This window comes from Colobus angolensis, unplaced genomic scaffold, assembly GCF_000951035.1.
Source record: "Colobus angolensis palliatus isolate OR3802 unplaced genomic scaffold, Cang.pa_1.0 Scaffold288, whole genome shotgun sequence".
NCBI classification, from domain to species: domain Eukaryota; kingdom Metazoa; phylum Chordata; class Mammalia; order Primates; family Cercopithecidae; genus Colobus; species Colobus angolensis.
Window position 1 is genome coordinate 788,959 of NW_012116132.1, and position 17,812 is coordinate 806,770.

Consider the following 17,812-nt stretch of genomic DNA (forward strand, 5'->3'; position numbering starts at 1 on the left):
GCACTCCAGCCTGGACGACAGAGCAAGACTCTGTCTCAAAAAAATAAAAAATAATAAAAAATAAAAAACAAGTCAGATTAATAAAACTGATAAACCCCTACCCAACCTGATTAGGAAAGTAAGAACAGAAATTACCAGTATCATAATGAAAAGGAAATGATCAACACAGCCCCTACAGACATTAAATGGGTAACAAGGGACCATTATAAATAAACTTGTATCTACAAATTCGATAACCTGGGTCAAAAGGATAGATTCCTTGGATAGATTCATTACCTAAATGACACAAGATCAAACCAAAAAATGTGAATAGCCCTATATTTATTAAGTACATTATAGAAAACTAGACAAAGAAAATTTAAGGCCCAGATGGTTTCAGACGTTAACTCTACAGATCTAACAAGGAAAAAGGGGATGGTTAGAATTGGGTTACTAAAATCATCAACTTTTAATATCAAAAGGAATACTGGTCAAGAGTCCACATTATGCAGGTTATAAATGGTAGACACTATAAAGCAATAGGAATCAGCTCTGATGACACTCATTTTTTCTTCCCTTTCAAAGGCTTGGCAAATAAAGCCGGGTCAATTTGCTCCTTTGCTAGTCCTCTGACAGAGAAGAGTCTTGCTGCCCGCTCCTGCAGCGTGCCCCCACATTTCAGTCCAAGGGCTATCAGTTCACATTTGAGCTTCTCCAAACCCAGCAACTCCAGTTCTGCAACAGAGCTGAATGCCAATAAATCTATAGTTTCCTTATCAATAACCTGGGGGGAAAAATAAGAAAGTATTTAAAACAGGCTTCTTCCTCTGAATAAAGACTAAAAATTTTTTAACTGTAGAGTATCTTTTATTTCTTGAGACTTTTTCATTTAATTTGCCATATCCTGTAACTGAATTTTAATCATCCATCCACATGTTATTCCACAAGTATTCTCAATACACATAAAAACTAATTTTTCATCTATACATTTAGAAAAAAGCATTCAGAACAGTAACAGAAGTATAGCATTCCCAAACAGATTTTTAATATTGCTCTCTCTTTTCTGATTTTTCTAGTAAAAATCTAAACAGTAAAATATAGCCAGCCTATCCCCACACCATTCCCACAGAAAAGAGTAGGCACTCCTAAAAGCTTAATGAGAATCCCAAACTTCTGAATCTACTAATTCCATAATCTTAATGCTTTCTGTTCTAATTGAGTAATTAAGACCAACCGTCAGAGCTCCCCCTTATATAACAAACTCAAATGCTGTTCAATAGACTCGCAACTGTTCTACTCACCAAGTGCCTTTATAGACTTTAAGACAAAATTAGCCTGTAATCCCAGCCCTTTGGGAGGCAGAGGCAGGTGGAACACTTGAAGTTAGGAATCCGAAACCAGCTTGGTCAACATGGTAAAACCCCATCTCTACCAAAAATGCAAAAATTAGCCAGGTGTGGTGGCACGTGCCTGTAGTCTCAGCTACTCTGGAGACTAAGACAGGAGAATCACTTGAACCTGGGAGGTGGAGCAGAAATCACACCACTGCACTCCAGACTGAGCAACAGAGTAAGACTCTGTCTTAAAAAAAAAAAAAAAAAAAGACAAAATTAAATATTGCTAATGATACCTTGAAAAGAATGAAAATGTTCATCTTTGGATGATTTTTAAAAACTACATTCAAAGAATAACTTTCTCTCACAGTTTTAAAATACTAAAGACCTCTGGAGACACACTCTTTCTAGTTGATCTTTGTTTTCTTAAAAAAGCTATTTTGTTAAGATTTCTGGGAGTTAACCTTGGCTTATTTGTGACCAAATTCTAAAATACCACTTATGTGTGTTTAAATAATCACACCTGGTTGTTAGGAATACAGCAGCTATTACTACAACATCAAGAACAAAACTCCATGGCTAACATTGAAAAATATCAGGTTTTATCCTATATGATTCCGTTTTTATTTTTCTAAGACTTCAGTCCGGATAAAGCTCTTATCTAATGCATACACGTAACATAAATATTACATGCTTACAACTCCAGAGACTGTAAGGCCCTTAGCATAAAAAAATTCCAATATTCTCACTAGAAAGGGCAATTTACGCATTTTTACTTACTGGGAGTAGGGGAAGGTGCTGGCTAAACGAATGGTAGGTTTTGTGTTTATCGAAGGAAATTAAGTAGTTTAGGTTTCATCTATTCTAAAAAGCAAACCATTAGATCAAAGGACATCAGAGATTTTTGCTGGAAGCCAGTCCATTGCAGACAGTGAAAAGCCAACTTTTTGAGAGAATGAAATGAAAATGCCTTTTTTATTTTACTATTATTTTTTGAGATGGAGTCTCACTCTGTCGCCCAGGCTGGAGTACAGTGGTACAATCTCATTATCTCACTGCAACCTCTGCCTCCCAGAGCACAAGCGATTCTCGTGCCTCAGCCTCCTGAGTAGCTGGGATTACAGGCATGCACCACCATGCCTGGCTACTTTTTGTTGTTGTTGTATTTTTACTAGAGGCAGGGTTTCACCATGCTGGCCAGGCTGGTCTCAAGCTCCTGACCTCAAGTGATCTGCCCGCCTCGGCCTCCCAAAGTGCTGGGATTACAGGCATGAGCCATCGCACCTGGCTGAAGATGCCTTTTTTAAAAGGCTGACTGTGGGTACTTAAGATTTAATGACAAATTTAAAAGGAGAGATTCCTCTTCTATAGAAGAGGTCTTCACATGCAGCTGAAACTACTGTTCAAACTATCCTCACATTAGAAAAAGCTGAGTAGCAATTTAGTGACAGGAAAAATGAGCACATTTCATCAAATCTAAAATGCCATCGATCGTAATATACTCTTGTTCATGTATTACTAAGAATAAACAATATCAATTAAGCTATAATATGTTATACACATCTTAGACATGCTAAAATGTGGAAAACATGCATCTTACAATTGATACAATATGGAATCAAGGACACCACCTAGTGGCAACACACTATAAATGCCAGAGCTTAAAAAGAGTCTTTTGGGGAACAAGGCAAGCTTCACCATAATCCGTACTTCTTAAAATCAAACAAGCCTTTCACTAAGCAGCTGAGGAGGAAAAGCATATTTTCATTTTAATGACTTATTGTGGAGACTAAATTGATTTAGCTCTAGATACCAACCCCAAAACATACTTACTGTGTCTTCTAGCTGGCTTTCCTGCAGTTTGACAACGGCAACGTTTTCCCTTTCTTCAGGTGCTACCTCGGCAACTCTTTCCCCATCAGTCCTTTCTTTTATCTCTTTATCCTTATTCAGTCCAGCCCCAGTGGGTTCCTCTTCTATGGGTTCTTTACTCTCTGCCTTCTTCTCCTGGGTCTCTTCTGTTTCTGTAACCATCCCGCTTTCCATATGCTCTTTGGACTCCCCCAGCCCAGCACATAAGTCTTCTGAAATATGCCTCCCAGAGTCAGTCACCGGCATCTGCAGTTGTTCCGGTGATCCACGGTCTGTATTCACTACTCTCGCCCTCTGAGAACTACTGGGAAATTTGGCTGCCATCTCGACACCATCGCTGCCAATTTTTGGAGCATGGAAACCCAATCCTGAAGTGCTTGGTGCTTCTTCACTGTCATCATCTGAGCTCTCAGAGCTGGACCCTTCTGCAGTCTCTAGTCCCTCCATGCCCAACCTGTCAGAAGCAACAGAAAGGTTTAACAGCATTTGTAGCTTCTATGTGAAGTAAAGAGTTGACTGGGCGCTGTGGCTGAGGCCTGTAATCCCAGGACTTTGGGAGACCAAGGCAGGCAGATCACAAGGTCAGGAGTTTGAGACCAGACCAGCCAACATAGTGAAACCCCATCTCTACTAAAAACACAAAAATTTGCCAGGTGTGGTGGCACGCGCCTATAATCCCAGCTATTCAGGAGGCTGAGGTGGGAGAATCACCTGAACCCAGGAGGCAGAGGTTGCAGTGAGCTGAGATCGTGCCATTGTACTCCAGTCTGGGTGACAGAGTGAGACTCCGTCTCAAAAATAAATAAATAAAGCAAAGAGTTACAGTTTGTTCAGGAAACAGAATCTGTCTCTGCTAGCTTGAGATGAAGAACAGGTACATTTAGGAAAAAGACATTCCAGAGCTTATAAACAGAAGGAAAAATTTTCAATGAGACTGGAACCAACTGTCCCAAAGATCCAAGAGAATCTCCTTTCTACAGTTCTGAATCTCTAAAAGCAAAATTGATGTTGCTTAAAGTTTTTTTTTTTTGCGGTATTACATTAACTTCGACAGTTGGAAATTAGATAAAATAATAGTTGGCCGGGCGTGGTGGCTCACGCCTATAATCCCAGCACTTTGCGAGGTTGAGGCGGGAGGGTCACCTGAAGTCAGGAGTTTGAGACCAGCCTGGGCAACATGCCAAAACCCTGTCTTCACAAAAAAATACAAAAACATCAGCTGGGCGTGGTGGTATTCGCCCTAGCCCCAGCTACTCAGGAGGCTGAGATGGGAGGATAGCTTAAGCCTGGGAGGTCAAGGCTTCAGTGAGCCGAGATCGTGCCACTGCACTCCAACCTCAGCAACAGAGTGAGAACCTGTCTCAAAAAAAACAAAAAAACAAAAAAAACCCAATCCTTTATTAATAATTACTAAAACCCAGAAATTACCCAAATGTCTACCAAATGGAGACTGGATAAACAAACTGTGGTACGTTCATACCATGCAATGATACTGAGTAATAAAAAAGAATGAACTACTGATACATACACTACCATGGATGAATCTCAAAAGCTTTATATTAAGTGAGAGAAGCCAGACACTAAAGGCTATTTGAGGCCGGGCGCGGTGGCTCAAGCCTGTAATCCCAGCACTTTGGGAGGCCGAGACGGGCGGATCACGAGGTCAGGAGATCGAGACCATCCTGGCTAACACGGTGAAACCCCGTCTCTACTAAAAAATACAAAAAAAACTAGCCGGGCGAGGTAGCAGGGGCCTGTAGTCCCAGCTACTCCGGAGGCTGAGGCAGGAGAATGGTGTAAACCCGGGAGGCGGAGCTTGCAGTGAGCTGAGATGCAGTCACTGCACTCCAGCCCGGGCGACAGAGCGAGACTCTGTCTCAGAAAAAAAAAAGGCTATATGACATCCTAGGAAAGACTAAACCATAGTAACAAATATCACACTGGTGACCAATGGTTGCCAGGGTCTGGAGGTGGGAAAAGGGACTTAACTACAAAAGGGCACGTGGGAACTATTTCAGGTCATTAAAATACTATCTAGATTGTGGTAGTGGTTACGTGACTACATAGCATACATTTTTCAAAAGTCAACCAAAAAGGGTGAATTTTGCTATATATAAATTATACCTCAGTAAACCTCATTTAAAAAAATACAAACCACAGGTAGTGTCACCACCCTTTCTCTCAGGAACATTTAATTCCCATTTCAGAAAGAACAAACATTGTATGCTGAACTCACAGTGTTATATGATCTTTGATTAACAATTATCTGTTTATCCCCAAAGGGGATAAACTTATTTTCAAGAACTTGGCCCAAGGGAAGTCACTGGCAACAAAGACGACCAACTAGAGGGACAAGAGAACTATCAGAAGAATGGACAAGAAAAAGTACTACTGTGCTTTTTACCCTCAAGTGCGAAAGTGGTGAAGAGAAGTCTGGCAAAGTGACCAGACCTCAATGACCGCAAAAAAACAGAAAACAACCAACTGGAGAGTACAGCTTGATTTCCACCCAGAATTTCTAAAAGTTAAACCCCTTCAACACCAAAAAAGTAATTCAAATATAAAGCTATTTTTATGTTTCAGTGTAAGGAAAAAATTCATCCTTTACATTCAATTAATGGCATTCACAGCAGAAACCATTACCGCAGTATGTACAATGTGACAATCACTGAAACCTAAAGCCCGAAGCACTCTGGAAATTTTCTGAGCTCCCACCAAACATTACACAAAAATGTGTTTATGCCAGATAAACAAGAGAAAATGTCTCATATCAGTCCTCAAAGATCAGTTGGGAATGAAAGTGAAACACTTACCAGAAGCATCTCCTCTTTCCCGCACTGGCTCCTCTGTCTGTTTTAGATTTGGTAGGCCATTGCCGTTTCCGATTCTCACTGATTTCTGCTGAAACCATCTTGCTGGAGGCAGCCTGCATACCTAACCAGAAATTTAAACAACTCAGTTTCTACTATAGGGACTGAGTTTAAAGAAATTATAAATAACATGGATTGCAAAAAGAGCTGCTATCTACAGTTCTAGATTTAAATTTCTTAAGATACCAACATTTTATACAGTTAATCCCAAATTTACACAGATTTAATAAACATTCTAGTCTAGGAGCAGATTTTTAAGGCACCATTGCACAATTTAGAACTTTTGAGACTGACAAGTTCATACTTAGCCCTCACCAAACCTAATTATTTATTCCTGTGTTAGTTATTTGCATACACTTGTCTTTTTCCTGTTATGTCATAACCTTTTTGATGGAAAAAGATTGTTTCTTATTCAATTGTTCCCATACTAAGCCTGCCATGTTTTGGATGCTAAAAACAAAAGTTAATGATAATCATTCGCATTAAAAACTGACCTAAAACCGGCAGGAAATTCTTTGAGGTCTAGACATCTTCTGAAGACTTAGCTTATCTCTAAACACAAACAAAAATGTTCTTACCTGAGGCCCATGACCCCATGGAATTCAGGGGTTAAATATGCCAAATGTTTGCTGGGCACGGTAGCTCACGCCTGTTATCCCAGCACTTTGGGAGGCCAAGGCGGGCAGATCACAAGGTCAGGAGTTTGAGACCAGCCTGGCCAACATGGTGAAACCCTGTCTGTACCAAAAATATGAAAATTAACCAGGCGTGGTGGCGCACGCCTGTAATCCCAGCTACTCTGGAGGCTGACGCAGGAGAATTGCTTGAACGTGGGAGGCAGATGTTGCAGTGAGCCGAGATCGTGCCACTGCACTACGGCTCTAGGTGACAGAGCAAGACTCCATCTCGGGGGGAAAAAAAATGCCAAATGTTGTGTATGTCTTCTTTTTTTAAAAATATACTGTGTTCATTTTTGAGGATAAAAGTTCCAAGGTTTTCATCAGATTCTCAGACATCTGTAACCTAAAAAAAGCTTAAGAACTGCTCTTTGTGTGTAGTGTAGAGCAGTCTGAACAGCTGGCTTCAGGGGTGCCAGCTGAACACACTAAGGAATCCTCATTCTCACCTTTGAGGACGGAATCCTCCAGACGCTCAGCCATCTCATGGCACTGCTGCTGGTAGTCGGGGCTGGTGAAGCAGTGCTTGGGTTCTACAAGCTTCCGCTGCAGTCGTTCCAGACGCTTCTGCTCCTTTTCCGCCTCTCGCTCGGCTTGTTGTTTTACCCATTCAGCCATTCTGGGGATGAGGGAGGAAGCGATGTAACTCAATGGATATATTACATACACACTTTTATATATAAAATGTCCCTGATGAATTAATGCACTTGTTCATACTGTGATAATTCTCTTAGAAAGGTGTGCCATGCTTACTACTAGCATATGGTACTGATCTTAACTAAATCCCAAAGATAATTATTAAATTATGGAAAACGTTAAATCTGATAATAAATTCAGATGTAAATATTTTAAGTTTCCATTTCCAATATGCAGGGCATATGTATAATCACTACTGATAGGAAAGTATATGTCTCTCTTCAAAAAAAAACAAAAAAAGGTGGGCATCCTACGCTTTTTCATGATTGACATCACGTAGTCTCCTTCCACTGAGATCCCGACAAGCTTCTCGATTGGTTGTCTTCTCAATCTGAGCACCAAGTGCTCGGAGCATAGATCCAAAACCTGAACAGATGTATTTGGAGAAAGCAGGTTAAAATGTGTTCAAGGATGAATAAAAGCAGAATTTGTGAAAACAATCTACATCACAAGATTAACAATGATCTCTATTTTCTTTTCTTTTTTTTTTTTTCTTTCAGAAAAGATGAACATCAAGGTTCTAATTCAGGCGGTGAAAGTAAAAGAACCTCATGCCTTTCACCTTTCATTTTATAGTTCTGAGATAAAATACCTAGCCTTCCCAAATCTAATTTTTTATCCTTGTGTTAGTTATTTGCACACAGGTATAATACCTGTACAGCTAGAATACTTAAAAAGCTTTACCCAATGACAGATATACCAAGATGCTCAGATTAAGGACTTAAAAAGTATATAGTGAGATTTTTCAATGAGTTTAGAAGGAAAGGCAATTTTAAGCTCTCACTGGCTGATACGACATGCTTCATTCACTCATTCTTTTTCCCCCTAAGAGATGGGGCCTTGCTCTGTCACCCAGGCTAGGGTGCAATGGCTTAATGCAATCAAAGCTCACCGCAGCCTTGAACTCCTGGGCAATGTCAATGGATCTTCTTACCACAGCCTCCCAAGTTGCTAGGATTACAGGCGTATGCCAACGCAGCTAGCTTTTTTTTTTTTTTTTTTGTAGAGACCACGGTCTCACCATCTTACCCAGGCTAGTCTCAAACTCCTGGGTTCAAACAGTCCTCCCACCTTGGACTCTCAAAGTGTTGGGATTATAGTTGTGAGCCACCACACCTGGCCACATGCTTCATTATTTTTTTTTTTTGAGACAGAGTCTCACTGTGTCACCCAGGCTGCAGTGCGGTGGCACAATCTCGGCTCACTGCAGCCTCCACCTCCCGGGTTCAAGTGATTCTTGTGCCTCAGCCTCCCAAGTAGCTGAGATTACAGGCGGGTAACACCACACCTGGCTAATCTTTATATCTCTAGTAGAGACGGGGTTTCGCCATGTGGGCCAGTCCGGTCTCGAACTCCTGACCCAGGTGATCCACCCACCTTGGCCTCCCAAAGTGCTGGGATTACAGGCGTGAGCCGCCATGCCCAGCCCATGCTTCATTCTTAATGACACGATTTCAAACAGCTGGATACAGTCTGAGATGTCAGCTCTCTGAAAACCAAACCAAATCACTGTAGATTTTGAGAAAGCTTAGGGATCACGTTACTACATTAAGGAGAAACACCAAGAACTGTTTATATTGTTTTCGCTCTTTGTCATTTTCTTTCTTAGTAGTTGTGTTAATACAAACAAAACCTTAATCTGCCTCAACTTGTAAACAATTGTGTTTCCTAAGGTAACTTTAGACTTCCTTTGGAACTATAATAATGAGAGAAAATTCTGATTAAAGTAAGGAGATTTAGAAAAACAAAAACTATTTATTCAGCAAATTGAACAGAATAATGGCCATCTCTCTTCATCTAATTTTCCCCAAAGTTTTAGAGCCTGGGTTCCCTAAGAGCTATCCAGCTGAAGAAAGTGGGAATAGTATCATACAATACTTCTTCCTCGACAAAAATAAAAGACAGCCTGAGCAACATGGTGAAACTCCATCTCTACAAACAACACAAAACTTAGCTAGGCACAGTGGCGTGTGCCTGTAGTCCCAGCTACCAGGGAAACTGAGGTGGGAGTATTGCTTGAGTTCAGGAGGTCAAGGCTGCAGTGAGCCATGATCATACCACTGTACTCCAGCCTGGGTGACAGAACGAGATGGTATCTCAAAAAAAAAAGAAAAAGAAAAAGAAAGAAAGAGAGAGAGAGAAAGAAAACAAAAGAATAAAAGAGAAAATGATGTCCAAAATCAGGTTAAGTAAATAAAAGAATTCGTAAGGCAAAACAATATTGGCATACTAAAGAGACTAAGAAGTTTGTTAATTTAATACCATGGCTAAAGACAGCAAATGTCAGCAGCAGAATATAAAAATAAATAAATAAAAATAAACAAAGACTGCAAATGTGCTACAACTAAGTAGTCAATGTTCACGTCCTACCTCCTTTTCCACCACAGAGTCTGGGTTCCAAACTATAAACAGCTCCATGCTGCACTGTGTCACTGCTGTTAATGAGTGCTCCATTGCATTTCACAAAGAAGTTTTCCACTGGAACATCCTACAGACAAATTTGGTTTTTTAATGCCTTTTATGAGATAATAATCTAAGTTTGTTACAAGGCGGGACCTAGCTGTCTTTTTATTACTCTGGTTACAATAGTGGGTGTTCAATTAATATTTGTTGAATTGGAAATGTAAACTACTAGGAGAAAAAAAGTCATTTCACATGATGCATTTTGGGTATAAATTTTTCCCAATATTACCTAATTATCATATATAGAAGAAACTTCAGTCTTTTCGGTCAAAACAAAAACTGCTTCTTCTTCTTTGATAGGTAATCTAAGTCAAGGTAGAAGACTAAGCAGGACTCAGATTAAATAACTGTGGAGGTCCCGTTTTCTGACTTTCTTAAACAGGTAAAACTAAATTGAACACCCAAAGTAGTCCTCAATCCTAAAAAGTGCAGGTAGGAGGAATAAGAAGTAGAGAAGGAAGGAGTCAAGAGTATGGTTTTTAATAAACCAATATAAGTACACCATGGGAGACATAAAAACATGAAAAATGAGCAAAAATGAGCAAAGTTGTTGAAGATGCTGGGCAGCCCCAGATTCTGTGGTGCTGCCCCAAAGCCTACATGAATCAATACTCAGCAGTCCTGTAACCCAGTAAAAGCCCACTCTGGACCAAGGAAATACAGAATTACCAACCAGCACCAGGCTGGTGGATGTATGGAGACTGAGCTATGTGATTATAGTTCTCTACCACAGTCACTGCCCAGCCAGGGCAGAACAGGTGGAGAGTTGGATTTATGTTATCTGGGGTTCTCCTAGGCAAATATAGTAGCGGGAGAGAAGAGGACCGGAGCTCAGCTCAGGCTATTAGCAATGAGGTAACATGAAGGACTATTCTTGTCTTTAAAATACTGTATGCCTTAACTGTTGTAAACATTTAATGAGATATGTAATACATTTTGTATCTATTTAATGTTTACACATTAGAAGCCTTTTGTATGTCTAATGGGTAGAGTATTTCTAAATAATTTTAAAAGATATTAATATGAAGGCAGAAAGTATACACCAAGGAAATTATGTACACTTCATTTCCAAACAGAATGCCTTATTAAACAAAACAACTGATCAACAGAATTGCATTTTCTACGTAAGATTCTTGTCAATGAAGTCACAAGAAGAAAAAAGGATAAAACATTTAGACTCAATTTAACTGTTTTTAACCATTTGTGCATTGTAAAGTGCTTCAAACACAAATTACCATGTGTGTTTTAGCACAATCAGCCTACCGCTATCAGAGATAAACCTGTCAAACTTATTTATTCACTGCAACGAGGGGAACTGCACACCAGGAGTCATGGGTATCTCACCAACACAAAGAAAGGAGTGTCATTACAAGATTTGGGGCTAGGGTGGAGTTGAGGTGAAACTGACATCAAGCAGTGTTTAAACACGTTCAAAATAAAACAGGACTGTATATAAAAACATCAACATCAGCTCCGGATTGTGAAGGCTCCTCTTTCCTTGGAAACTACAAATTTAAGATAAATGTGGAAAGTTGTGTCCAGAAACCCTTAATGGGAAGCTCTGTCCTGGGTTGGAAATCAAGAATGCTTCTCTACAGGGCAAGAGTGGGAGGGTTCACTCTTATTGAGAGAACTTCAAACAGCAAAATTCCTTAGATATTATTTGGTTTTCAAGACCGAGGTTTCTCAGTGAATAAGAAAGTAGCAGACCTTCATGGGGGTCGTTATGACATTATGACATATCACCATTTCCTATTAACTCTGTAGCTGTACATCGGTGTAGTGTGGGGGACACAAAAACAAACAAAAATTTTGCAGCTGGCTTTATTTGTGTCTGTTATCCCAGCCTGATGAAGAGCAGGGCAGATTTTTATTTTCTCAGTGGGAGTTAACACTAACTTCATCATGTGTCAGAACAGTTTTGTTTTTAAAAACATAGCTGTGAACTTGAGCTATTCTTATTTGTTCCAGTATCTCATCAAATACTCTTTTGTGTTTCTATTCATATTTGCTATGGTCATGTTTCTTAAGTTTCTGACTGAATCCACTCATTTATATTTCTTTTTTTTTTTTTTGAGACTGAGTCTTGCTCTGTCACCCAGTTTGGAGTGCAATGGCTTAATCTCGGCTCACTGCAACCTCCATCTCTCAGGTTCAAACGATTCTCCTGCTTCAGCCTCCCGAGTAGCTGGGATTACAGGCGTCTGCCGCCATGCCTAGCTAATTTTTCTGTATTTTTAGGAGAGATGGGGTTTCACCATGTTGGCCAAGCTGGTCTCGAACTTCTGACCTCAGGTGATCTGCCCGCCTCGACCTCCCTAAGTGTTGGGATTACAGGCGTGAGCCACCGCACCTGGCCTATTATTTCTTGCTTCCGATTTAAAAATAATTATTTCCAACATACCTCATGATTAAGATCCTATTTTTTCTGGTTTCACTTTGGATCAATTGTCAGCAAGTTTGAAAACTGTACTCATAGGCCCGAAAGAGTGGCTCAAGCCTGTAATCCCAGCACTTTGGGAGGCTGAGGTGGGAGGATCACCTGAGGTCAGGAGTTCAAGACCTGGCCAACGTGGTGAAACTCCGTCTGTACTAAAAATACAAAAATTAGCCAGGCATGGTGGCGGGCGCCTGTAATCCCAGCTACTTGGGAGGCTGAGGCAGGAGAATCGCTTGAACTCAGGAGCCGGAGGTTGCAGTGGCCGAAATGGCGCCATTGCACTCCAGCTTGGGCAACAGGAGTGAAAATCCGCCGGGGGGGGTGGGGAGAGGAGAAAAGAAAACTGTACTCATGAGATAAGAATTATTTTCAAAGGAATTAGAATGCAATTATTTTCATGGTCAAAAACAGTTGTGCTTACAGTTTTTAGACTGGATTACAGAGCAAGAAGGAAAACATGGGAAGTGAAAAACCGTATTAATTGCAAACACACATTGCTTCTTCACGGAATCGATCCAAGTCTCTTAAAAATCTGGTTTAGACTGCAGTGTTAACATTTGTTAAGCTTATAAATAGTAAGCAGAGGAAATAGCCGAGGAAAGCACGGATGAGGTGCGGAAAGAAGAACAGAGTTCTAGATCAAGTGCCAACATTAAAATATAGATGCAGGGAAACCACTAAATTCTTTTGACAACTGGATAGGTTTAATATCTTATTGCTGGTAAAAGCTTACTTACTTGAGAGTTAAGTAAAAGCTCACGTGTAACTTGGGAAGTCCCTGGTAGGTTTTCACAAATGTGCATGGACAAATAAGACCATCAAATGATTAGTGAACACTTCTACATAACAGGCCCTAAGAACCCAGGCTCTCAACAGGACACACGTGTGAATGCTTGGTCACAACGAGTGACCAGAAGAATCCATTTTCTTCCCCAATCATCCTTTGGCCTGGGTTCGGATATGACATATTCTCTAGGCTGGGGCTTAACAAGGCTGTGTGATGACTGAACAAAATACACGTCACATAACCACAGTAAGAAGGTGAAGACTGTAGCCTTAAAAATCAGCCTGCCCAACTGCCAGAAGACCGTTATATTTACGGATAAAGAAAGAGAAACAAAGTATTTGTAACTATGAGCCGGACTAAGTGCCTCTAACAGTTTTTTTCTCCCTCTTGGTGGGGAGGCAAAACCACCACCACAAAAGAAAAGTAAAGGAAGCTCTCTGTAACAGTTCGAAGCACCTTAACACTAAGGAACTCTCAGCCTCAAGAAGTGAAAACCCCAGAGAATAGAGGTACCCCGCCTCCCTCCTCCGGACAGACCTACTCCGCACCCAGCGCTGCCAACTGTCTGCCTCTTTCTCCTTCCTAACAGGAACCGAAATCCTCACCTGATCTTGGCAGTGCCGGTGGATAAAATCACGGACGGTGCACCGAGCCGAGGCACACCACACCGCCTTGCACCCGAAGCCGGGGCCGCGAATCCACACCAGCCGAGCGCCTTCCGCCATATCACCAACTACCCGAACCTCTAGCCTCCCTGAGACACCAGGCGCCGCAACTCGCCCGGCGCATCTTGATGACGCGAGCGTCTCCCAGCGCCCCGCCCCTCACGCTTCCATTCGCTCCTCCCCTCCCCTGGGGCTGGTCAAGTGAGTTGGACGGCCGGGCGGCGCGGGCTGGGGGAGGGGAACAGGAAAGGCCTGGCGGAGGCCGATAAGGCAGCAGAGCACTGGGCGAGGCGTTGCCAGGAGAAGTTGCTAGGGCGGGGCTCGAGGGACCGGCTATAAAAGGCTGGCGCTGGGTTAGGTTTCGAGCTTCCTGGCCATAAGTGATAAGGCTGTAACTAAGCACCGCCCTGTGCCGTAGGCTTTGGCCTTTTTCCTCACATCTGTGTAGTTATTTTTGGGTCGCGGAGAATTGTGGCCCAAGAAAGCTCTGCTCCTTGGGAGTGTGGGGAGAGAAGCTGCAGTCCCGGAAGCGGTTTTAGGGGGCCGCTTCCTTGGTCTGGAGGAGCCCCCCCAACCCGAGGGGGCCAGGGAAACGACCCCCAGGAGGCCCCCAAACAGTGGCCCGCGTGGTTTCTTCTCCAGGTTTACAGAGCGTTCTCTTCCCCTCCAGAAACAGCCAACCTCCGGGTTTCTGCCTGCCACGCACGGTTTATTCTTATTTCCGCCTGTTTGTGCTCTGCGTTATCTCCACTTAAGCTCTGTTTTCAAAATATTTCACAGCAAGTGGGCTCTTGTGAAAGGCAGTGACAGGAGTGACGTTTATAGTCATGCTGCTTCAAAAAACTCTACCATAACTTTTATTCTGCACCATGGAAACACACTTGGACAGATTTGCATAACGTAACTTTAAGGCTCAGGGAATCTGAAGGAGTCCCTTAATATTTAATAGGCTGAGATTATGGTATTTCTAAAACCCTGAACAATTCAAAAGCCACCAGTGTGAAGACAGGAAGGTTATTAGGAGATATCTGTGCCTCCTAAACGCAAATGCATCGGCCCACAGAATTGTCTTCTCTGCTGTTAAAATGCTTGGCAAATGAAACTCCTAGCTGAGGGGGTAACAACAAAAAATTCAGAAATCGTTTAGAGGTGGCAGTATGTGCGAAAATGGAATTTCAAGGCCTGGGAAGTTAATAGATTCAGTGGTCTTTATTTCACACACGAGGGAAAGTTGGGGAGAGAAAGGACCTCCATGGGGATGTCAGTAGATAAAGAAAAATTACAAAAAAAATAGAAATAAAGATAGATTGTACCGGCCAGGCGTGGTGGCTCATGCCTGTAATCCAGCACTTTGGGAGCCTGAGGCGGGCAGATCTCGAGGTCAGGAGTTCGAGACCAGCCTGACCAACATGTTGACACCCCATCTCTACTAAAAATACAATAATTAACCGGGCGTCGTGGCGCGCGCCTGTAATCCCAGCTATTCAGGAGGCTGAGGCAGGGGAATCGCTTGAACCCGGGAGGCAGAGGTTGCAGTGAGCTGAGATTGCGCCACTGCACTCCAGCCTGGGCGACAGAGCAAGACTCCTTTCACCAAAAAAAAAAAAAAAAAAAAAGATATATTGTACCTAGGAAGCAGTATTTTGGAAAAGTGGTGCCACAGCAACCCTGGGGCGTGAAGGTGTCGCCAGGTACTTGTAAGCCATCCACACTCCAGAAACCTCAAGTTCCTCTGCAGTTTCCTCCCCAGCTGTCTGTCCTCCAGGTTCCTGAAAAAGCAATCTACAGATATGAGCCTTAAGATGCTTCTTTTTTTTATTTGTGATTTCTTCCTTCTGGGGATCAAAATGACTATTTCAAATAAATAAATATTTTTTTAAACGACTATTTCAAAGGTCTGAGATCCTACAAGTAACTGTGTAAAGATCAGTTTGGGTTTCCATAACATTTCTGTATCAGGATAATGCTTTGTGTCTTGTAAGGAATTATTATGATTAGTCTTCTTTTTCTTTCTTTCTCTTTTGAGACCCTCGCTCTACCACCTGGGCTGGAGTGTAGTGGCGCAATCATAGCACACACAGCCTTGAACTCCTGGGCTCAAGTGATCTGCCACAGCCTCCAAAGTAGTTGGAACTACAGGTGCATGCCACCACACCTGACTAATTTTTAAATTTTTTGTAGAGACGGGTTTTTCACTAAGTTGCCCAGGCTAGTCTTGAACTCTTGGGCTCAAGAGATCTTCCCGCCTCACCCTCCCAAAGTGCTGGGATTACAGGCGTGGCCTGCTGTGCCTGGCATAAGTAGTACTTTCCAGTAAGGAAACTCCACATCATTTATTACTAACATTATATATAGTCCTCATAAAACCTGATATCTGAATGGAATTTTTCACTTTTTATCCCTCTGTTGCATTTAAATTCCTATTAAAGAGTCCCAAGTATTGAATAGGTGTTTGTCATTTAAAATATGAAATAACTATTGATATTAGCTTTTTAAAGACACAAATTTCCAAGCAATATATATAATTTGTTGTTAAAACTTCAAAATGGGCCTGTAGTACCATGACATGTACAGAGTAGACATTAAGTAAATATTAGTTGGATACTTGATGGATTACTAAGGTAGTTAATTATCCTCAATGTACACATGATGAAGTATATTTTGCACTAATGTGACACAATCTGTTCTAAGGATGCAGAATTTAACTTGTATTGCTATTAAATTCCTTTAAAGAATGGAGAAATTAAAGCATGTAAAGTTTGGGCTATGGCCAAGAACACAGTGCACATCAGTGAAAAAACAAAATCTGGAAAGACAGCTATTAGCTGGGTTGCTAAGGGTGTGTGGTAGCATCCAGTTGACAGTGCTATATGGCGGGGCTGGTCAGTGATTATGAAAAAGAGCCAACTGCTGCTACCTTTCCCACCTCGTGATGTCAGGTAGGGAAGGCACAGGAAGGCACGTGTCTGGTTGTAACAACTAAATGGTGAGTGGCAGAGGGGTCGGTTCCTCTATTGTCTGCATAGAGTGGCCATGCTCCTAGGACTATATTTGGTGTGGTTTCCAGTAAACCACACTGGCTTTCTTCCTGCCTATGTTCTCCAGAAGAATGCTCTGGCCACACATTTGCCTTTTGAGGACTGGTTCTGCTGCTGTGAGAGGGACACTGTGAGGGCATCTTGAGGCAATGTGGAATAATTGTTCACTGCCAGGAAATGACAGCATCAGACAGACAATGTTTGTGTGGCAACCCATGACAGGGGCTCAGTTGAGCCAAATGTCATGCTGGTCTGCAAGAACAGGAAGCAGAACTGTATGCTGGCAATTTCCATAGACAGCAGCCACACTCTTAAACTAGTGAATCTATATCCATGTGTGACATACAAGTCGCACTTCTGTGTTTTCAGCCATGTTTGTGCGCAGAGAGGAAAGGTGGTTGCTAATACCTTATTTATGACAAAAGACAATGGGACAGGCTGATTCCTGTGCCAGAAACACAAAACTGCCATAAACTCCCAAATTGGCAAGTGTCACCTTATAATGGCTCCAGCCCCAGGGACAATGAGGTCAGCTCCTAGGATGGAAAAACAGCATCTGGATGAGAGCTGTGTAGTCCACAGCAGGTGGTGGATAGTGTGGGAGGTGGAGCCTGAAGCAAGCCCCAAGATGCTGGCTGCCAAGGAAGGCACAGCTCCGCCCTCCTTCCTTATTGGATGGAAGAAAACAGGACAATGGTGAGGTGGAGTTGAGAGGCAGAGAAGGGTTGTGTTCAGCACTGACACTGGAAAGGAGCATGAGAGGGCAGAAAAGAACACTAGGGTAGAGGTGCAGAGCAGAGATAAAAAGCTGGCCTCACAGTCAGTGCTGAGTATAGAAGCCCACCTCTTTGTAGTATCAGCAAGACAAAAGGACTGTCCTTCAGAGTGGACTTTCGCCAATAAATTCTATCACTCCCAGTTGCTCTAGATATTACCTTGTTTGCATTATCATGACAACACTAACTTATGAAGTCCTACTGGTTATCATTAC

The 17,812-nt window shown here is 42.1% G+C and overlaps 1 protein-coding gene across 1 annotated transcript; it reads right to left on the minus strand.

The window, feature by feature from the left end:
• Positions 1-63: 63 nt before the first annotated feature.
• SDE2 (SDE2 telomere maintenance homolog (S. pombe)) lies at positions 64-13,890 on the minus strand. The gene is made up of 7 exons (XM_011948950.1): positions 13,724-13,890; positions 9,799-9,916; positions 7,683-7,794; positions 7,182-7,351; positions 5,999-6,119; positions 3,147-3,639; positions 64-763 (listed from the first exon to the last, which is right to left on the minus strand). The coding sequence occupies exons 1-7, from the start codon at positions 13,841-13,843 to the stop codon at positions 542-544; spliced, it is 1,356 nt and encodes a 451-aa protein (XP_011804340.1). The 5' UTR covers positions 13,844-13,890; the 3' UTR covers positions 64-541.
• Between the last annotated feature and the right edge of the window lie 3,922 nt (positions 13,891-17,812).